The sequence below is a fragment of the Grus americana genome, chromosome 22, assembly GCF_028858705.1.
Source record: "Grus americana isolate bGruAme1 chromosome 22, bGruAme1.mat, whole genome shotgun sequence".
In the NCBI taxonomy this organism is placed as follows: Eukaryota; Metazoa; Chordata; class Aves; order Gruiformes; family Gruidae; genus Grus; species Grus americana.
The window spans coordinates 2,293,903-2,315,886 of record NC_072873.1 but is presented as its reverse complement, the minus strand read 5'-3'; the positions used below and the strand labels follow the sequence as shown (position 1 = coordinate 2,315,886).

Genomic DNA, 21,984 nt, shown 5'->3' with positions numbered 1-21,984 from the left:
CATCACACCAGGGAGAGAACCGGCTTCTCCCCAGCTTCGGCAAGGGGAGACTCACAGCTCCCCCATTTCACGCGTCCCGCAGGCCATCACCCATCCGCGCGCCATCGCATCCCTGCCTCCAGGGTCTCTTTTCGGAGAGAAGCTTGACAGGAGGCACATGCACTGGGCACACTGTTCTTTGCTGGCACGGAGTTGGACACTTCAGGCATCAGACGGGGCTTGGCTCTTGGGAAGTTTTTCCTTTCCAGCATACAGATAAATTGGAAGATTCAAATCTTCAGCACGTGGACAGCCGAGATGCAGCAGGACCAGGTGCGTGGATATTCGAGTTTCGCCTGCACAAGTACAGATGCTTTCCGCCCCCACCGCCCCGACATTCGCCCAACGTGCTGTGCGTTTTAGTCAAAGCAGTCGTGTTTCCTCGCGGGCCCCGCTGATAACTTGGCGTGAGCTGTGGGGCTGCAGCCGAGGGGACGGAACGCAGCGGCGGCTGCGGAGGGACGAACGCCGGTCCCCGCACAGAGGGGACACAGTAGCTGTAGGCTGGGTTAGCTCCAGTTTCACCAAGGGTCAGGATATGCTGTTCAGCACATCTTGGGGCAGCTCCCCCTTCCCCATAACACAAAGTCAGTAGTGAGTAGTGTCCGATGAGGTATTTCTACAGATTTTGAAGCTTAGTTATTACTTTCATCTGGAAGCCAAATCCTTTTTTAAAAAAAAAAAAAACCATACTTTTTCTCCAAGACCAAAACTGAGGCCAGAGGTGATGGTGAAGAGAGGGAGGGCAGGATTTGTTAGCACCCTTTGAAGCAACGCTTGGCAGAGGCAGACAATCAGAATTTTTCCAGGCTGCTTTAAGATCCACACGACTGTGTCTAATTCAAGGACATAGATCATTCTCTGCAGGGCAAGACCAAAGTCCTAGCGGTTCCCGAGTGACTGCAGCCAGCTCGCAGGGCACCGACTTCAGATCGACAGCCCGATCCGAGGACCAAGGCCACACACAGCATCGCATTTTCAGACCACACTGTTGCAGGATGGAGCTGAGAGCGCAGGAACACTTGTTCGTTTAAATACAGGAGAAAAGATGCTTCTCCAGACTTCTCGGCAAACTTTAAACTTCACCATGAAATGCAAACTCTTTGCGGTTGCAGATGAGACAGCAGACCAGGATTTGAAGGGGTCGAGGGGTATTTCAGCCAGTGCCAAGCCCAGAAACACAGCAAGAGCTACCACCTCTCTTGGCTTTACTGTTTCTCAACTGCTGTGGTTCCACGGACATCCCAGGGAGAGGAGGAAGCAGCAAGCAAGCTCGAAGAGATCAGATGCCATTCCAGAAGAACCCTCAGTTATCTGTTTCTTGCTTCAAGTCACCCCAAAAATGCATCTTAATGCCCCAGCAACTCCTGATCAGGATCCTTCGCAGCTCAGCAGAAAGCCCCTTTGTTCACAGCTTCTGGAGACAGCCAGAGAAAGGCTAAAAGTGCACGTCCCACAGCTCTGCAAGACAGAGATCACTGTAGCAAGTACCTTCGGTCCATGGACTGCTGCAACACTTACAGCAACAGCTTTGCCACCTTCCTTCCACTTAAAGGGGCTCAGCGATGTCTTCCAGTGTTTGCTAAGGGAAGGATGCCTCCTCAGCGGAGCAGCCCTTGCTCCCCAGTGCAGCAGCAACCATTCCCTTTGGCAGAAGGCTCCGCGCCATCCAAATGGCTCACACGCTCTTCCTTCCTTGGGCCCAAGTTAAAAGCATCTAGGACCACCCTGCAAATCCAGTTGCAAAGCTCAGCTGCCCAAGACTAGGTTTGGTCCTCCTCTCCCAAATCCTAGAAAGGAGGTGAGCTGTGCAGCTGCCTGCTGTTCAGAGCTCCGTGCTCCCCAGAGGTTATTCCACGTAGCTGCACGTCATTCTGTCTCAGTCTGCAGCTCCCCGGCTGCATCCCCTCTCAGTGAGGACCAAAGAACAGTCTTGCCATAATGCCTGGAGCAAATGATCTTCCTAGAGAGTCCTCTTCTCTCTCTACCTCTCCCCACCTTGAAGTTTCCAAGGGAGGATAATAAAATTCAGCTGATCATAAGACAGTATTTCTCATGCTGAAAATTAAAAAAAAAAAAGACATAAAAAATAAAACTTTCAAAAAATTGTAAATAGTGCCATGACATTCTTTGTTCTGCAAGGAGTCCGCGAGCTGGGCTCAGCTGTCTCCGAGACCCCTCTCCCTCAGGCAGGAGCCGAGGCTCTTATTCCCGTTCCGCTGTGCTTCTTAGGAGTCTTGAACCCTCTTCTCTGTACAAAAGAGCTTGAGAGCAGAAGCGGCACCGCAGAAGCAGGCTTCACCGTCGCGTGCCTCCTTCCCACCACAGCCTGGCTTGGGCTACAGGATGGCAACAATCAAATTCCTAGTGGGGAACAGAGAAGGGAGAGGGATCAAACAACCCGCTTGATATGGCAGGATTTGCCCCAGACTGCAGCCGGTTCGGCACGAGAGCGAGCACAGGCTTGTGCGGGCACAAATACGCATGAGAAAGCGGCAGGAGCCTTGTTCCCCTCCCCAAGGAAAGCTGGGCAACGGTAAAAGACCGAGGAGTGAATAGCCGCGACTTTTTTGGCAAAGTTTTGTGTTCTCTTTGCAGAGGGAACAGAGCGATTTACGTTTGACCCCGCGGGATGGGGCGCAGACCAGCGGCACACACTCACCATCAGTGACAGCAACAAGATGGGCGAGGCAGCCTCGCTACGTGGAGGATTCGGTCTCCTGCTTCTGTTTGGAGATGAGCTGAGCTTCCTTCAGCGACAGATACACCTCCTCCTGCGGGTCGTAGTAGTAAAACTTGCGGATGTAGGAGATCAAGGGCCTGGGGAAGGAACGGGCAGAAGCTTTAACCCTGAGCCACAACCACGCCAACCTCCACAACGGACAACCAGAACCTCGCCCCCAGCCCACCCAGCACAGTCACCTCCAGCAGAAAGAGGAGCCTGCACCCCAAGGCCGTGCACACACCCCGACACACCACAGGACATTTATCTGGCTGTCCCAAGGTTGAAGAAGTCAACTATGCTCTCCCAGAACCCCTGCTGCAGACAGAGACGCCTTTTCACTGCCTGCAGCAGAGAGGAAACCAGAGATGCATCCCCCGGCCCGTCCTCGAGACTTACTTGGGCAGCGGGAGCTCGGGGATGTGGTCTATTCGGACCAACTGCCTGATCCGAAAGCGGCAAAGGTGCTGGAGGGATTTGACATTGCTGAACCTGGAGACTGGATACAGGAGCTGGACAGGCGTTGGAGGGAGACCTTTGGGAAAAAAGAAGAAGTAATATTGGAGACAAGTGTTATATTAGAAAGGAACCACTACTGATGCAAAAAGGAAAAGCTGGCTCTCGGGAACCGGAGCTCTCTGCAAGGCTGAGGTCGATAGCGTGTCTTCCCAGGAGCCCGCTGCTTCAGAGTCGCTTGGGACTGGGGAGCCAAACCTTCCAGGGGCTGCAGAGTATCTCCAGCCTTCCTCACAAGGCAACAACAGTTCTGATGTCATGGGGTGACTGTGGAAAAGCAGATCCCGGGACGCTGCAAGCTCCTAACCACCCCCCTCTCCCAGGACTGGTAGACGAAGCATTAATTTATACTGAGAAGCAACAGGCTTTTGAAAGGGTGCAGAAGAAAGCCAAAGGAGAAGGCAGGCAGCATGACGGGCACGTAGGCTTTGCTCTGCATAACCCTTTGGGTAGTTCTAGCGAGGCGTTAAAAAGCTGGGGGATTTGGTCAGCTCAAGCTGCGCCAGAGTTGCTCATTCTTGGGGTCACGAGGCTGGGCACAAAGGCAGCTTCGCCCGAGCCAGCTCCCCACGCAGGGAGCAACCGCGCAGGGCTGAAAGCGAGTTGCATCCAGCCGTTCCCCCGCCCCACAACCTCCTCCTCCTCCCCCAAAGTTAAGAGCAACAATCGAGCCCACAGAACCGAGAGGTCGGCAGGAGCACCAGGAGGGATCTTTGGGAGCTGGGCTCATTCACAGCACAAGGTTTTATCTGTCTTTACAGAAGGGTTCAAAGCTAGTTACACTCTAACCCCCTCCTGCTGGCTTGTCTCTGAGGGCAACGGAGTGAAAGGAGAAAAGGGAAAGCTCTTCACACTAAGATGGGCTCAAAACTGCTCCAGGCAGCTCAGGAAGCTGCGAGCCAGCTTTTGAGAAAGCAAAAAACAGCAATCAATTGAAGGCTGGATTCTTCCTCCCTGTCCTTATTCTCCTACCAAAAAAGAATCAGCCTCTGGGAGCCCAGCCAGCGACTACAGGGACGCAGCACGAGCTCCGCACGCTGTGCTCGCCACATGCCTCGCTGCCAGGAGCCAGATGCGAGCTGGAAACAGCCCCCTCCTCTGAGCAGCAGTTAACATTTCAGCAGGAGAACAGCACTAACGAGCACACTGGGGAGATGCAGATCCTAAATATTCTCCCACTAAAAAAAAAAAAAAAAAAAAAAAATCAGGCATCAGTGCGAGACTTTGTTTTTCAAGGATCAAGGCAGAGCGGCTCTAAGAAGCACCCGGGTCCAATGCTGCACCCAGACGGAGAGGTGCAGGACCTGGAGCCAGCAGTACAGCTGGCTGGCGGCTCAGGGGGGTGACCAGGCAGCAAGGGACCCCTCAGCAGGCGCACAGCACTGTTTGGGGAGGGTGTTTTCTTTTTCAATGGTATTTTTCTACAGCAAGTCCTTTGTACAGTATTTGCCTGGAGTCCTAAGCTCTCAAAGCCCTATTCTCGAGGGGAAGAGATCTCAGAATCAGGAAAGTAAAGTATCTTTAAGATGAAAGGATTTTTTGAAGGTAGGGTACATTGCAAAGCCAGCTTTCCATCCCTCTCCTCCCCAAAGCACGGCCACGGTATAAATCAGCTTTCCAGTTATTGGCCGTGTCTGCAGCAGAGGGCAACACTGAACAGATCCGGGCTGTGACTCCGGGCTGCTAGGAGCCCTGGAGAGGGAGGAACATCCCATCCCTCCTCCCCTCCAGCCTCTTCTAGACCAGAAACTCTTTGGGTCAAATCCTCTCCATGCTGCAGTGCCAGGGAGAGGTCGCTGTCACCACCAGCGCCTGCAGGCACGATGGCAATGTGGATAGGGAGCAAATTTACTATCGTGTCCCTTGCAGATTTACTGCAGCAATCCTCACGCTTTTCTCAGGCCCGTCCCTCTCTGCTTCGCTGCCGCCACCCGTCTCACCACAGCAGCATTCCCATCCCTGCTCTTTTGTTCAAAGCATCGCTGCTCACCCACCCTTCAAATTCTGTCCCCTCGCTGTTGCTCTCTCACAAGTAAAGGGGCATATTTGCCTGTCTGGCAGACTCTTGCCTTCCTGTCACATCAGATTTTTTTTGGCTAGCTTTCTGGTACACCAGGACAGATGAGTAAAAACCAGAAAAAAAAAAAAGATACAGAAGATACTGGTCCAGTTGCCTGCCCAGATTTAGCAGGAGGGAGATGTGACCCCATTTAAGGAACCAGAGGCTGATGGATGGGGAAACAAGCACTCCGCAATCCCAACAGCATGCAATCAAACATGCTTCGACAAAGCTTCACTAACACTAACACTCCCTCCTTGCTTGCAAGCACCTGCCTGCTGATGGGCTCTGGCATCACGGTCCCCCCCAGGGACTCTGAATCTACAGTATCTATCGCTTGAGGCTCACTTTGAGCTCACACTTGGAAACGCTCCCACACACTCAGCTTAATGTCTCTCCTCTCGACAGCCCCAGGTGGGTCTCAGCTATGGGAGAACTGGGAAACTACAAAGCACGGAGTGGTTCATAAGAACAGCGGCACTGAGACTGGGGGAGGGAGGAAAGCAGAGTTTTAGTAGCCAAATAATTGCTTGTTGAGGGAGTAGCTTTCCAGTCTCCAGCTCTGTTTGTCATCGTGTGAGATGGTAGCACGTTTCCATACTCGTAGAAAGGAAGGTTTGGGGATTCTCCTTACCACTATGAGTAAGGGGTGCAGGTGCTGAGTGAGAGATCTGCCCCTCAGGATCCTTCTGAGGAGTCAGTGGGCAAGGATGCAGAGCAGGGCACTGAGCGCAGCAGACCAAAGCCACATTAAACCGGCTCTCTAGGACAGACCAGCAGCTAAATCACAGAGCAACACATCCCCCAGACCGAGTGGGAGACTCACCTGGAACCCTGGATCGGAGGAAGTAGAGAAACTTCCCATTTTTGGAGTGCATGATTGCTCTCTTTATGAACTCCACCACAGACTGGCAGCGGTCTTCAAACTTGGGATGGCACCACAGGCTGAAGGTCCCTTCCAACAGAACAGAAAAGGTTTCACGTTATAGGAGCACCGGTGGCAAGAGCAGACATTTAGTCAGGAGTCTGATGTTCTCAGAGAGCAGGTGAATGCCCCAGCCTGACTACTTCTCATAGAGCTGGGATGAGGCAGGGCTAAGAGGAAACACCAGTGGCACCAGCTTGCAAGGACGCTGTTCCACTGGAACCAGCGCTCAGCAAGAGCCGGGGATATGCAGAAAGACGTGACGACGTGACCGCTGTAACCCAAGCATGGCCACAAGTCACTTGCAAACAGCCTGCAACGACTGCTGGGTCTAAAACAAACTATCAAAGCATGCAGAGCATTGGCAGATACCCCTGCCGCTCTGCAGCATCCCATCAACAGCACTCCCGAAGAGAGCCAGCACACCAGAGCGGTTAAGCCCACACACAGAGGCGCGTCAAAACAGCGATCCAGGTGCTGAAATCTTCTTCTGCCCGCCCTATGGCTGGTGAGGATCACTTATTCCAGAGCAGGCACAGGAGCAGCTCCGTGTTCTTGCCAGCTGTTTCAAACACCTTAATTCAAATTACTGCCAAGCTAGAACCAGGGTCAAGATACATCGACACGGGCCCCCCCCCCGCCATCCGACACGGCGTATGCATCGAGCTCGAGTGGCGAACAAAGAAACTGGAGATGGGCAACAGAGGGAAAGCAGGCCCTCTAACCTGTTTACAGATCTCTGAGTAGGTTAGTTTAAGCCTCAAGTCAGACCAGGCTCACGATCTTCGTGCTGCAACCAGACACCCCCCTGGTTGCACCGGAACGCAGCACCGGTCATCCCCTACTCGCCAAAACGCTGCCTATACCCCCCCCCGCCCCCGCTGCCATCTCCCTTTCTAGCTGCAGATTTTTCAGTGCTCCAGCAAGAGCCAGCACAGCACGGAGCTTCACCAGGAGCACCAAGATGGGAAAAGAAGGGCTCAGCGTAGGACGGAGCCCGTCAGGAGCCAGACCCGGGCTCACGCCTGCGGAGGGGGGAGATTCCGGTGGGAGATGCGTGATGCCGTTCATCTGCACAAACACCATAACCCAGAGCCAGAAAGGCAGCGGAGAAGCTTTGCAAATGCCCTGCATCCATGGACAGTATGTATTTCGTTCCACCTTCTCCTCATGCTAAGGAGACCAGGTAGCCAGAGGTACCCGGGGAAAAGATACCTCATCCCCGCCATGGGCCAGGCTGGGAGCAATGATCTGGGAGACATCTGGGATCAGCAAGCACTAAAATAAGTAATTCTTCTCGGGAACTAGCAATCTCAGATCTGAACGAACTCTTAAAAGTGGCCAGAAGCTGCAAAGGACAAAGCACAAACACCAGCCTCCCCAACGCACCTACTCAGCTCACCTAAAAAGACAAATAAATTCTGGTTTCTTCCTCTCATCTACCTGAAACCTGAAGGTCAAGCATTTATCTCTTTACCATTCCCCCAGCCTCACCATTTGTCATCTTCATTGGTTTATCAGAGTGCTCAGCTCTGCAGTTTTCCACACTGCCGCAGCACATTCAGCACAAGGCGGCCAGTCCTGGCCGGGGGGGGGGGGGCCACGGGGCCGCCGACGCAAAGCACTGCACCCACAAACGAAGCCCTTGAATGTGGTGCCAGGGCTGGGAGCGCTGCTCTAGGGAAGGTGGCAGCACCAACCTTCATCCATGCAGCAAGAAGGACAGCTTGAGGAAAGGGAAGGACACCTGGCTAAGGTAGCTCCAAGAACGGATGTATCCCGGCCCCAAAAATAAGAAACCAGACCAGCAGCAAGTGACTTTTGCTCCAAAACTCAATTATGAAAAAGTATCCACTCTACCGGCAGCCTCACAGCTCCTCCAGCTGCAAGAGCTTCTTGTAATTTCTATAAGGACAGGGTGATGAAATTCCTTCCTTCTTACGCAATGATCAGGGACAGGGAAACCGGCTCCAGGTGGGCCAGAACAAATGCTGGGGCATCTTTCCATCAGAGGGGCTCAAGACCAGAAGTGCTGCCAGGTTTCGCTAGCCAAGGTAGAAGATAACAACAGCAGCATCCCTGGGGCAAGGGCAAAAGGGTGAAAAAGATGAGCTTTGCTCTGAAAGGTTGCAAACCACTATTTTCTGCAGCAGGTTGGCTGGGAAGCCGCTGAACCCATTATTTGCAGACACATTTAATGACAAGGCTCTACGGGCAGCTGTTATTAAAGCTCGCCCACAGGTTACAGGGCAGCTGCCCCCCCCCTGCATTGAGCCTCTCAGGCATTTCACTCGGCCTGAGGACAGCTGTCTGCGCGAGGGTTCAATACAGAAAAACCACACGTGAAGATGAGCAAAGCGCGTGGGCGAGGTGAGAAACAGCCCAAGCAGGAGAGCAAGCGCAGCTGGAAGAAAGGGCACAAACAGTGTGCCAGGAGTTCTCAGAATAAAAAAACCCCACCACGGTAGAGCTAAAGCCTCAGCATGGGACCAAGGGCAGCTGGCACCGCTGCCGAGCATCCCTCAGGCGGGGGGAGAACAAGGCAAGGCGACGAGCTGCAACGTCAAGAGAGGGCTTCTCATTTCACGGCTTCATTTTGGGAAGCACCGACAGCTACGAATGATGGCTCGTGCTGTACATCGCATCTCAGTGATGCGGGATCCCAAAAACCTCACCATCATCGTTTTCTTCAAGTCCAGTTTCCCAAAGCAAGGCCTTAGGACAGGCACAGGGAAGTCCCATGTTCCCCAATTTTTCAGAGTTATATGGAGAGTTGCTGTTTGAGGCACAAGCAGCAAAGTCAAATGCAGCTTCTAAAGCATCTTGCAGAAACTCAGCACAAGAGCGAGGACACGTTGCTCCTGCTCCTCCTTTTCTGCCAGCGCTGTGCCCAGAGTTTTGGGACCTTGTGATCAGACTGATCCCCAGCCACAGGCCTCCGCTGTCAGCAATGTCCCCAGAACCACCCGTGGCTCTTACCTCTGTAGTGCTCCATCCTGGTGTGATGGGTGATGCCCTGTGACCGAAAGCTGAGGCTCAGGATGTAACGGGGGTCAGAACTGTCTCGGACCAGAAAGGACCCATCCGGCTTCCCTTTCAGCTTCATCTCTGCGTCCTCCCAGTTCATCGGTCCCCAGTACCACCCGCACTAGGAGAAGAGACAGCCAGAACGTCAGCAGATGCTAGCAAGACAGACTTTATCAGCAACCAAACACAATACAATTTGCTCTTGCTCTTAATTCCCTTTAAATGCCAAAGTGGAAGTGCCTGGTTGTATCCACCCAGAAGTACGGATGGTTGGGATTCACTGCTCCTGGATGAGAGCGCACCATCACATCCCTTACCACCCAGAAGCGGCAAAAGAACAGATGAGACTACAACACCCCTTCCATGCACAACAAAATACTTTATTCTAGACTCAACGACCTCACTGGGAGAAAGGCAGGAGGGTTTTTTTCAGCCCTACCCTAATCTTACGCTCCCAGCTCTGTAAAAGGGATGATCAGTCCCTAAAACCAGAGCCGAGACCCGCAATCTTTTCCTCCTGGCTACCACCACCCCCCACACGTTACCGTTACCTTCTCCAGCTCTCGCAAGCTGGCTGCGAAGCTGCTGGAGTCCGGGCGGTAAAGCGGACACTGTAGGTGCGAGGCGGGCTGGCCGGGCATCGCCTCCATCGGCCTCAGTGGGACAATCCGTGTGAAGGCGTCTGCAGAGGGAGAGACAGCCCAGGCCACCGTCACCCGCAGGGAGCTGACCCCAAGGACAAGTCGCTCCGTCCCCCTCGCACAGCTCTAGAGGTCAGGGCAGGAGGGGCAGAGCTGCAGCGTGGAGGAGGAAGCCGGGCTGAACGATGGAAGGACAACGTCCTCGTTAAGGACACAGCGGGAGTCACTACCTGGCTCTTCCAAGGTGACTAACTCGGTGCCTTCACCTGCTATTTCCTTATGGCTAGCTCAGAGGGAAGGCAAGGGAAGTGCCAAGCGGCACAGACTGGAAGGAACGAACACGCATCCTGAAAAAGGGGCAGTTAAAACCCTCTGGGTCCTGAAGGAAACCAAAAGCAAAAGGGTAAACGCACAGGAAACATCCCCGTGTGCTGTTCAGTTGGACTGCACAGCAGGCTGGCTGTCAAGGCTGGGGCTCCTGCGCTGAACCCTGCTCCCACGGTGCTTTTCCAGCATCGCTGACACTCATTAACACGTTATCTGACACAGTGTAAAGCGGGGTGTGTTCCTCTGCTGAACCCGAGAGGAACCAGAGAAAACGGGAGATGCTGAACTGAGGATAAAGCCGGTGCAATCACAAGCTTCAGCAAAACTACTGCGAGGCAACAAGAGCCGCAGCACAGGGAAACCAGAGCCTTGACACGACAGCGCCCGAGCGCTCGGCAGCGCAGGACCGCACGTCCCTGAGCGGGCAACGCAGGCAGCACCGTTGCTGTTAAAGCCCGACGTGCAGCCTTCAAGTTTACCAAGAAAACCCCCAAAGTCCAGATCCCTGAAGGGAAAGCCAGAGCCTTGCTGCTAAAGCTAAGCTGACCTGGGGCGTGGGGCGGAGGAGGCGGAGGCAGAGGGAAAGACTGCAGGGAAGAGCCCATCGGACCCACTAGGACAGATGTAGGCAGCGTCCCACTGATATCATCTAGGAGAGAACAGAGGGAAGAGAGATTCAGAAAACAGGAAAGCGAGCGAGCTCTGCGCCGGCGAGCGCCTGACAACACGGCCCGAGCAAACCAGCGCTCGGCACTGCCTGGAGAAGCGAAGATGGAGCTTCCCAGCGGCACCTCGGCATCCTCCTCTCGCTTCCGAGCGCGGGTGGCTGCTGCCACTTCACACCAGCTCGGAGCCTCACACACACACACACACACACACACTCTCTCTCTCCTAGAGCGAAGGAGTCAGTTTTCCAGCCCGGCTAGCTCCATGCATGCAGCTTGCAGCACAAGACAGGCATTTAGAGGAGATTTCACAGACCCAGCACACGGGACGTGCAGTTTAAGATGCTGCTTGCTAAGGCTGACTTCACCCATCCTAAGCTGCTCCTGCTCAGAGGAGGACGTAGAGCAGCTAAGCCGGGCTCCTGGTGCGGCAGCCTCCCAGGGAGCCTCCACTTCCACCGACTAGAGAGCAGAGAAGGGAATCGGCCTTGCTGAGCGATGGGTAGGAAGGGTGGAAGTTTCCCAAGGCAGCAGAAACGCTACAAAACCAGCACGTTACGTCCCACCTCACACTGCTCCACCACCGCCCTCCCCTCCTGGCTGATCTAAGAGGAACGCTGAAGCCCTCAATGAACAGCGAGAAATCCTCTGCCAGGGAAAGGCGAGCAGGCGTGCTATGGGGTCAGATGAGCCGGCAGCGAACACGCTGCCAGACACCCTTGGGACGCTCCTCCTCGGTCCCCGCATGGGCAGACGGGCAGTTCCTATGCTCCCGCGGGGACGCGCGGCCAAGGATGCTCTCCGGGACGGTACCTAGCAGGCTGAGGCTTCTTCGTGGTGGAGGTGGTGGAGTCGGAGGGTGAGGGGAGGTCAGTCCTCGCTGAGAGATGTCCACGTCCACTAGTGACACTGTTTCACCTGAAGGTTGGTGGAGCAAGACTGTTAGTATTGCACCTTCTCCGGAGCGTGCAGATGCCGAGCACGGGGAGGCCGGGGGAGAGGGGAAGGAGCAGTAACCTCTGCAGGGTTTGGAGAACGATCTCATTAGCTGTTTTCAAATCAAGTTTCCCTGCTGCACCGTTTCTGAGACATCGATCAGCTCAGCTACCGCAACCCAAAGGTCAGGCAGAAGGGAACGACGCGTACCGGTACGCGTGCCTGAGCCCGGCGTGAGCCCAGCACCAGGAGGATGCGATGAGAAGGCACTGCGAGACCTTTTCAGCACCGAGTTCACGTAACAACCAGAGCTCATCAATAGTGCACAGCGCTGGCACTTTGTATAATGCTTGGGAAATGGTTTCACAGGTCTGCGTGGCACCCACTGGCACACAACTCGTATAATACTCCCATTAATGCCAGTCTGAGTTTGCGTACCAATGCCTTAGATCAAACAGAAATAGCTTTTGCCATGAGGATACCAGCTCTTAAAATTAATAAGAGGGAGCTGGACAGGCTTTTACATTAAATAACTGGAATTCACTGAAGCCTAAAGGCTTTGAATCCAGAATACTGCTTGGGGAAAATAATGACACAAACTAAGATGTCTAACTTAAAATCAGAGAGATTTTAGATTTTCAGAGAGGAAATGGGAGAGAAATTAAGCCATCCACTCAAGGTCAAAGCATCAGCCTCAGTAATGGACAGATACAGACTGAGAAGGAACAGACCTAAACCCCAAAGAGAGACCCTAAGGGGTGTTACCACCATCAAGGCTTCCCGCCTCCCCCCACCCACCCCCAAAAAAATAAAAATAAAAATAAATCAGTCTAACCATGCTCTGATGAACCACCACAAACCAAATCATCCCGAACCACGGGCTCAAGGACAATGAAATCTGGCTGCCTTCGATTTCGATTCCCAGACACCACACACAGCATCACCCACCTCTTGGTAAGAGCCCGACGATTTATTTACCATGCATTACACAGGACGATATTGACTCAGCTTCCTTCTGCTTTTAAAAGCCCTATCTATTAATAAGCCACGTTAAGAGAAGTATTTAGGGTCGGTTATTATCTGAGGTACCTTCTCCCTGGGGGACTTATGGGTGTGAGCGCACACGCATGCACACAGCCACTCTTTCATTTCCACACCCTAAAGTGGCTGGGCTGCATTCATCTGGCGCAAACAAAACCAAAAAGACAACCAGGCTGAGAGGGGGTGCGGTAACTCAGTTTTCAAACCCTTCCCAAGGCAGCAGGAGCTGCAATGCCAGGCTGCGGTGTACTGACGGAGCCAGCACCCAAGGAGAGCTCGGGAAAGGCGAGGACACCCTTCCCAAAGACCTCTGCTCACCCCACACACTAACCTGAAAGCAAATCCCCAAGAAGCTCAGGCAAGTTGGGCCAGGTATTTGAATTCTGTCCCATTTTGGTGGTGCACAGTCTCAGGAAATCCCCTATGCAGCAGCCATTAAAGAAACCTCAGCTGGGTAAGGATGGAGAAGTTAACAACAAACCAAAGCAATTAAAATCCAGATATTCACTTTGGGGACGCTTCCATGGTCTTCTGCAAAGGGAAAACTCCTACAAGGGCGTTGCCACTATTCTACCGTCCGGCAAAAATTAACGTAAGTCATTTTAAAAATAGGTAAAAGGATAAACTAACAATTAATCACCTCCCAAATTTAAAGCAAAAACTTGTCGATTCCAGCTTCTCCTCTCTAGTTTCTTTTGAAGAAAAGCAGCTCTGCACACACATCCCCGTATCCCCCAGCACACAGAATTACAGATTTTATACTACAACTTCCCCTAGCAACAGCTGACAAAGCGGCAGACGCAGCTTTTGCTTTCACCAGCCTCGATTTGCTAAATAAATGCACAAAGACGCTTAGAGGAAGCCAGTCTGCTCGCACAAGGAGCACGTTCTCTGCACGCTGCCCCGCTATCAGGACATCAGCTGAAGGGATGTGGGAATGGAGATGAGAACAAGCACCGCCACAGCTGAATTACCCCCAAGTGATTCCACTTCTGCAAGAGCCGAATGAGCTACAAGAAACCGCAGGAGCGGAGCAGCAGCTCCCAGTTACTGGTTTCAGGCAAGTCAAACAAATGCTCTGCCTTGAAGGTCACTTCTCTGAAATTTAGACCAGTTCTCAGGAAGAGTTCAGCGCTGCTCTCCAAAGACGGCTTCGCCCCACTCAAACCCAAGGCACGCACCAGCTCCTGCGCCGAGCTCTGCTATCAAACACCTACACCAGCAGCAAGCGGCTTTCAGCTCTACCCACCGCCTTTTCCTAAGGCGGTTATCACTCCACAATCACGTTCTGATTCCTTTGCTCTGCAATAAGACCCTCAACATGAATTTATTTTCAATCTGACCTTCATAACAAGCCGTGTAAGCCACGCAGCTGATAAATACTCACTTGAGACCCTGGAATCCTACTCACACAGGTCCCGAGTCGGGATTCTCCCAAGGAAGCCCCAAGCCCTGCGGCTACGACTGTTTCGACTACGAGCCCACACCACAAGAGACACATGACCACGACCAGGAGCTTTTCAGTACTACAGCTTTCAGCCGCCAGCAGAGCAGGACTTCCCCCTCGCACCATTTATAAACTGGCCAACTTCCCCCCTAGCTGCCCGGCAGAAAAGGGAAGGTCAGAAACCAGCAGAACACGACGAGAGGGGGGGAAGCACGCAGAAGAAGGGAGTGCTCCACCAAAGAGGTTTCAATTCCCATAGCCGTCATGCAACAGAGCCGCTGACATTGGTGTGCGATCCAGGTGGGAAGCGGTTTGGTCTCAGCTCCTCGCAAACCACAGGAGGGGAGCACCAAACTGCACTTGATCTACGGAGGATTTTCCAAACCACTTGGATGCAAACCGCCCTGTGCAAAGGAAGGACCTTCGCCTCCTAGAGCACAACTCAAACTTGCGTTTCAACAGGAGGAATTGCAAAACGCTGACGTGCAATAGCCATGTTCTTTACAGCTCCTCTTGTTCAGGGTTTGAGGCCAAGCAGGACAGAGGGACTCTTCACAGAGATCCTGGTTTGCACATTGAGGCAACTTTCAGCATCTACTGTTAAGGACACGCTGCTCTCTTTACAGGAAAATGAAATGAAATGCCATGCTGTAAATCTTTCAAATCCTTACCTGTGAAGAGGGGGCTGAACACAACCGGGGAAAAGGCACTTTGAGTTCTTGTCAGTCTGTGTTTCCTATGGGAAATCAGAAAAAAAAAAAATATTGTTAGTAGAGATGGGGAGACCTGGTGCATCCCACCAGAAGAAAACACCGTTTGAACTTCTCAAACCAGGAGAGTCTTCATTGTTCTTTACGGAGCTCGAGACAGCTCCATGCTGCGTGTTTATTCGACTCCTAGAGCAGTGCTCCGGCTTAAGTAGGGCAGTCAACCAGTAAAGCTAGGTCTCTGTCCTGCTACTAAGCAAATCTCTAACTAGGTAATTAATAAAGTCTTTGGAAAGAAAAACCCCAAGCAAGTATTGGTAACCGGAGCCAAGAAGCTGTTTCACAACAGACGTCATGCTATTTCTCTGGATCAGGCATTGCCAAACACCTTCGACAAACAGGTTGGGTCCCTGCGCAATTAGGGGTTGTGCCGAGAGCAAGCGCATCGAATGCCCTCGTGCTGCGTTTGGAGGACACCATCTCCCCAAAGGGTTTCCAAATGCAGGTGAAGGGTAGGCGAGCTTAAACCCAGAGCCGTCGAGATGGATGGAAACAGCTAAAAAAAACCCCACACCTCTGATGAGGACCCAGGAATACGAGCAATTCCCATGAAGCTCGCTTTCCAAACCAGCCGTTTTATAACGACACTGTAGCCAGCCCTGCGTTCTCCCCACACAAAACCACTCCTTCCGGCACCTTCCCTACTGCAATGCTAAAGGGCTTTATCCAGAACTAGGCAGAGAAAATGCTGGTAAACTGAGGCACAGCGTATGGCACCCCCAGGACTCGAATCCGTGGTTTAGGTGAGTAGAGAAATGCATCCCTGGTGCCAGAAACTCACTCCCACCTAGGAGGGGAGCACAAGAACAAAGCTGAGCAGAACCACAGCTTTGACAAAGGTGTTTCCAGCGTCGTGCAACGCCCATCCCAGCGCTGGGCAGCCGCTATCACTCTGTAGGGCTGTACTGGGACAGACAAGGTTACTCCAAGTTAAACAGCGCGACTTCATTGTGCTGGCCAGAGAAACTGGTCCCGTTGCATCCAAGCAAGCGACTGCACCACCAAGATCTACGGGAGCTCAGAGCCCAGCTCTACTCGCCAGCCAGAACACCCCACTTCCACTGCAAGCAGGCTGTTACAGGGCTGGCACCGCTCCTCTTGAACGTCTTCCTCGCTCTCCAACCTCCTCCCGGCAAGCTGCTGACCCTGAACCTTAAGCCTGTCTTGTGCTTCAGACCCCAGCTCCGCTCGCAGCCAGCAAAACCTGGACAAAGCTGCAGCTAAAACCAGCTCTGAGCAAGGACTGCCGCCCTTCAGGAAGGATTGTGCTGAGCAGATGCAACTCAGGTGCCCTACAGGGAGAAGAAACCCAAGCTCCGGTCTCATGTCATGCACTGAAGAGCCCCGGGAGCGCAGAGCGGATGGGTGCACCCTCATCTCCTCACATGGCTGACCAAACGCTCCTCTCGTTTGTGTCACGGCACCGGGTCACACAGCTGTGAATAGACATTTAATACTGTAAGTCTGCAAATAAAAATACTAAGAACACTCATCATCCTGATATACAGAATCCCCTAAAAATGTTTGGAAGTTTTTTCATTTTAAGCCTCTCACACCTACTTGAGGGTTGGATTTTTTCCCCCCCGAAGAACAATTCACTAATTATCAGACACACAAAATATTACTCTTCTGGACTAATATCAACTAACTTTATAATATAGTAACAGCTCTGTTCCCACCCACTAAGCCAGACGGAAAGGAGCACTGCTGGCATTTTGCTGTTACCAAAACAGCTACATTTTCTGCCAACATTTTACAGCCATTGATTTCTGAGATTTCTCACATCAGCAGCAAGAAACGATTCATGGACCGAATCCTCCGCTTCCCAACTCAGTCTCCACCAAAACAACATACTTCCATACTTCCTCCTCCTGCCCTCAGGTTCTGCAGCCATCTCCAAACGCCGCCGCAACCCACGGAAAAGTAATTACGCCTGACCGGTACCTGAACGTTGCTGCATCGGATCAGCATGGCTCTACAGAACTGGAGGAAGCCAAAGGTGGACATTGCTGTTCAGGAACACCGTGGACCGATTCTGCGTGGATTTGTGCACACAAACAGGGAAACCCCTCGAGCTCCAGCAAATAAGGGGGTTCAGGATCAGCTACCCACCAGTTCCGCGCTAGCTGCGGCTGCTGCCTCGGCGGCCAGCGCTTCCCACCGTGCTGCCTTCCCTCATCCCATGGCACTGTCCTGTTAACGCTAAGGCCAGCCTTACCCGGCCACCCAGGCTGGCTACGTGCGACTTTATGCGTGTAGTAACAGGGAGACATGTTAAAAACCCAAGGTCACCAACACAGCTAACCTGCAGGGCTTGGGTACCAACCCGGCAAGCGATCCGCAGGAGATGCCGGCTGCAGCTCAGGCATGCCTGCACCCATCCATCTGCAGAACCGGTGCCTAACCCTGTCCCCTTCCCCTCTGATTACCTCTGCACTACAAATTGCTTCCAAAAAAGAACAGTTCCACTGATACAACCTTTTAATATCAACACCCAGGCCCTGGGTGGGAAGCCGCACGCAGGTATCTCCACTTTTAGTGTGTTAGCCTCTTGCAGCTTAGCACGGCCCAACTATTGATTTAGGTAACGGGGCTGGTTTCCTTCCTAACTGCTGCTGCAGGCGGGAGGCAAAGCTCCGTACGCCGGCAGCACGATGGGAAGCTTGGGCAGCAACTCCAAATACCAGGAATTCTGCTTCTTGTGGATGTTTAAAAAAAGAGAGCCGTACTAGGTAACACCCACAGCAGACCAAGGGAGAACCCTTCACCACCAGCCCGTGGGGAGACTTGCAAGTCAGGAACAAGAGCTCGATAGCAAGCAGAGCCGTGAATTATCCCAAAAGTTGCTCTGAGCCCACCTCGTCAGCCACGAGCGACTGAGGCAGGGACTCATGGCGAATGCCAGATCCATCCCATATTAATGGGGGCCACGTGTTGGGAAACGACAGCCTCCAGCTCTTACCAGAGCCAAGAAAAGGTCGTCGTCCCAGTCAACTAATGAAGATGGGTGCAAAGTAGCAGACAGCATTCACTAGCGTGGCATTAAGTTTAGCAAAGACCATGGCAGAAAATCGAGTACACATCTCCAAACTGAGAGACCAGGGCAACCGGGAGGAGAGGAAAAGAGAAGCAGCATCTGCTGAAGCCAAATATTCACTTCCCAGCAAGCCCAGCTTAGCTAAACTGGGTCTAACCTGCTCATGAGGGTATGGGCATCCCAGCATCCCGAACCACGCATCCTCACTGACGAGATCAGGGTCAGCAGGGACCGTCCCACCACCATGCAGCCTCCCGGCACCAAGCACACCCACCCCGCACCCCACCAGCGCAGGAGCCGTGCTCCCCAGGAGCAAAAAGCATCGTTCAAATAATCCAGCCCTTGTCAGCAGGAGGCGACTTCTGGAACTGGAAGCAGCAAAGTCGTCCCTGAACCACAAGAGTTGCTGCATCAGGCACCTTGAAGTAACCTTTGTTAAAATACCGCCTAATTAGTGTGGCGGAGTCGCACGACGCCAGAGCACGAGAAGTGACCATTAAAGTCCCTGAGCAGAGGGAAGACCCGGGCAGCGGTACGGCACTTCTCTGCTCCCAACCTGCTAAGGCACGACTGCCCACCGCCCGATCCCAGCGCTGGGAGGTCCCGAGAACTCCTCCTTCTCGTCAAGCACAAGGACTGAATAAACCACAAGCCCATTAGCAAAGCATTATGTCATTACAGGCAACTCGCCTTGCTCCCATTTGAGGCCCATTTAGTCATTTGTGGGGAATGAAGGCGCCCTATAAAACTGCTTCACCACCCCACGTGCAAAAGCGAAGCTCCTCACGGGCACAGGAGCTCTAGGGAGGACTCAAACACCTCGACCAGCTGCAGGGCTGGGAGCTGACACAAGAGCTGAGGCTGCCCCATCTCAAAAGCCATCCTCCGCTTCAAAAGGGAGGTAATTTTGGCCTCCGCTACAGCCTGGCTGCCTTTTGGGCTGCCCAAGCGCCCAGTCACCACAAGCCAGTGCTGCGGGTCACGCCTGACCCAAGGTCAGCATCTTCACAGCAAGCCTGGAGAAAGTTTCCTGCTCGCCCATCAACACGTCTTCAGCCGCGCTGAGGAGGCAGCACACCCCAAAAGCCTTACACGAGGTTAGTTAACCCCGCGGGGAAAGGGCTGTGCTGTAATACTCAGCCCATTCCATTATTTAATGCTGCTCCCGGGCTGGCTGCACAGACCTCGGGCCGGCTCTCCCTGCCTCCTCCATGAGGAGTTTCAGTTCTACTGCTGGAAAAGCTACAGAAAGGGATTTTGGGAGCGCAGGAGGCCCACCCTGACCGGAGCTGGGCAGCGGGTCCAGATCAGCCCTTTACCCTCCCCAGCGGGTATCGACCAGCTCGTGTCTCCTGCTGAAACACGAGGCTGGAGCAGGGCAAGCAGCTGAGGAACAGGGGGGTGCGCAGGTCCCACGGGATTTGTCCCTCCATCCTTTCTAACGCACGACCCTCTGGCTGCCATCGCTTCCTCCAGCCACAGGACAGCGAAGCCCCCACAGCAGCACCCACCGCCACCGAGGCCGGAGCCCAGCTGCGACACTCGTGAGCCTCAGGAAATCATTCTGTGAGATGTGGGAGGGCAAGAGGAAACACCAGCCCCTTGGGTCTCAGCACGGTGTCACCAAAGGCCGCTCCCGGAGAACACCACTTCCTCGCTCAGCCGGTGCCTGCAGCATCCCGGGGCTCCAGCGATCTGCCAAGCCACCCACCACCTCGCCGGTTCTGCTCCCGGACGTTTTTCCACCATGCCCTTTGCGGATGCAGAGCGCAGAGCAGCGTGTCCCTCCTCCGCCTGCCTCTCCCGGGCTCCAGCTGTGCTCACTGACCCCACGCGAAAGACGAGGCCTCGGCGGCTGCTCAGAAGAGGCCTGAGCGCAGCTCGGAGCCCGCGGACGGCCACGGCACCCATCGGCGGGACGGCACCCACGCCTCCCGGTCACCCTCCACCCTCCAGCAAGGTGCCACAGCCCCAGCACCCCTTTCTCCCCCTGCACCCCAGGGTCATGCCCGTTGCACGCCGGCTTTCACACCGTGCCTGGCACCAACCCCAAGGTCTCCCAGCTGCCATCAACGCAGGCGGCTGCTCCCCACAACCCCCATCCCGCACCCCAAACCCACCCCCCCCCCACCCCCAGGCCGGGGTGCAGCCCCCGGGGATCCTCCCCCCGCCTCTCCCCGTACCTGCCGGCCTCCTGCTCTCGGCCGCGGGCCCCGCAGACGTCGGTCAGGCTGCCGGCCGAGGCGGGCAGCTCCCCGGTGCGCCGGGCCTCGGTGGCGGCGGCGGCGTCCCCGGTGGCCGAGCCGCCGCTGCAGCTCTTGGTGCGGAAGAGGCGGCTGAGGCGGATCTTCAACGAGCCCTTCCTGGCGCCGGGGCCGGCTCCCCCGGGGGCGGCGGGCGGCGGCGCGGAGCCGGGGCCGGGGCCTCCTCTCCCGGCGGCTCGGGCGGCTCCGCGGCCGGGGGAACCGGGCTCCTCCTCGGAGCAGCTCCCGGCCTCGTCGGGCTCCAGCGCCTCCAGCACCAGCAGCGCGTCGCTCGTCTCCTCGGCGGCGGGCCCGGCGGGCGGCGGCGGGCCGAGGCAGGGGCAGGGGCAGCCCGCCGGCCCCTTCGCGCCCAGCCCGGGCGGCCGCAGCCCCAGCGCCGCCAGCTGCAGCTCCAGCCCGCCCGGCGGGGCGGCCCCCCACCTCGCCGCCGCCTTGGGCTCCAGGGCGCAGCGGTGCCGCGGGCAGAGCAGCTCCCCGCCGCCGCCCGCCGGGCCCCCGCCTCCCGCCGCCGGGCCGCCCTCCTCACCGGGCCGCCCCTCCGCCGCGTTGCGGAACACCATCAGCTGCGGCGGCGGCCGCGGGCTCCGCAGCGCCCCGCCGCCCGGTAACCCCGCCGTCGGCAGCCGCCCGCCGCCTGGCCCCGCGCCCGCCGCACCGGTAACGGCGCCGCCCGCCGCGCCCGCCTCCGGCCCGGCCCCATAGCCCAGCAGGCGGCTGAGCACCCGGTAGGAGGCCGCGGCGGCCGCCGCCGCCTCCCCGTCCCGCAGCTCGGCGCGCTGCATAGCTACGACCGCCGCATGGCTCGCCGGGACCGGGCCGGACCGGACCGAGCCGCCGCCGCCACGGCCCCCTCCCTCCTCCGCGGCGACGGCCGCACGCCGCCACGCCCCCCCACTTCCGCCGCCGGCTCCGGTCACGCCCCCTGCGCCTGGCCACGCCCCTCCCTGGCTGTAGCCACGCCCGGTGCTGAGGCCCCGCCCCCTTTCCCCTCCACGTGGAGCTCCGAGTCCCCGGCACCCACGGGCGGCACCGGCGGGGGGGGGGGGCACGGCCGGGGGGGAGCGGGGACGGCCGGGGCGCCAGGGCACTCTCCTCCCCCCGGACAGCGGGGTGTGGTACGGTACGCTGAGGCACGGGCACCCGGCACCTTCGTATTGCGAGCCCTGCACAGCCCTTGCACGGTTCTTGCACAGCCCTTGCACGGCTCTTGCACAGCTCTTGCATAGCTCTTGCACAGCTATTGCACAGCTCTTGCACGGTTCTTGCACAGCCCTTGCATGGTTCTTGCACAGCCCTTGCGTAGCTCTTGCACAGCTGTTGCACGGCTCTTGCATGGATGTAGCACACTTCTTGCACACTTCTTGCACGGCATTGGAGGTGAGGGGATGGGGACCAGCTCTCTCCACACCTGCCCGGAGGCTGGTGAAAAGGGAAGTCACCGTTGCTTCAGGCAGGGGAGGGCGCTGAGCAGCCTCCCGTGCCTCAGTTTCCCCACCGCAACCGTAGGACGGTGCTACGTGGGACCCAGGAAATCATCCCGCAGCTTGGGGGGGGTGGATGTCAGGTCCTGC

The 21,984-nt window shown here is 55.5% G+C and overlaps 1 protein-coding gene across 3 annotated transcripts; it reads right to left on the bottom strand.

Annotated features, from left to right (window-relative positions):
- Positions 1-715: 715 nt before the first annotated feature.
- Positions 716-21,288, bottom strand: SOCS7 (suppressor of cytokine signaling 7). Of its 3 annotated transcripts, XM_054801833.1 has the most exons (10): positions 20,333-21,288; positions 15,017-15,081; positions 11,735-11,839; positions 10,804-10,905; positions 9,840-9,970; positions 9,241-9,409; positions 6,163-6,291; positions 3,161-3,296; positions 2,702-2,859; positions 716-2,403 (listed from the first exon to the last, which is right to left on the bottom strand). In XM_054801833.1, exons 1-9 carry the CDS (start codon positions 21,193-21,195, stop codon positions 2,739-2,741), a joined length of 1,821 nt encoding a protein of 606 aa, XP_054657808.1. In that variant the 5' UTR covers positions 21,196-21,288; the 3' UTR covers positions 716-2,403; positions 2,702-2,738. The 3 variants fall into 3 exon arrangements, with proteins under 3 accessions (XP_054657808.1, XP_054657809.1, XP_054657810.1); XM_054801834.1 differs by lacking the exon at positions 10,804-10,905; XM_054801835.1 differs by lacking the exons at positions 10,804-10,905; positions 11,735-11,839.
- Positions 21,289-21,984: the final 696 nt, after the last annotated feature.

Excerpts from the sequence above, each read along its gene's own strand:
- SOCS7 (XM_054801833.1), bottom strand. The coding sequence starts at position 21,195 with ATGCAGCGCGCCGAGCTGCGGGACGGGGAGGCGGCGGCGGCCGCCGCG. Across the intron at positions 15,082-20,332 it reads CGAGAGCAGGAGGCCGGCAG|GAAACACAGACTGACAAGAA; the intron begins GTACGGGGAGAG and ends GATTTCCCATAG. Across the intron at positions 9,971-10,803 it reads TCCTCCGCCCCACGCCCCAG|ACGCCTTCACACGGATTGTC; the intron begins GTCAGCTTAGCT and ends CTCCCTCTGCAG.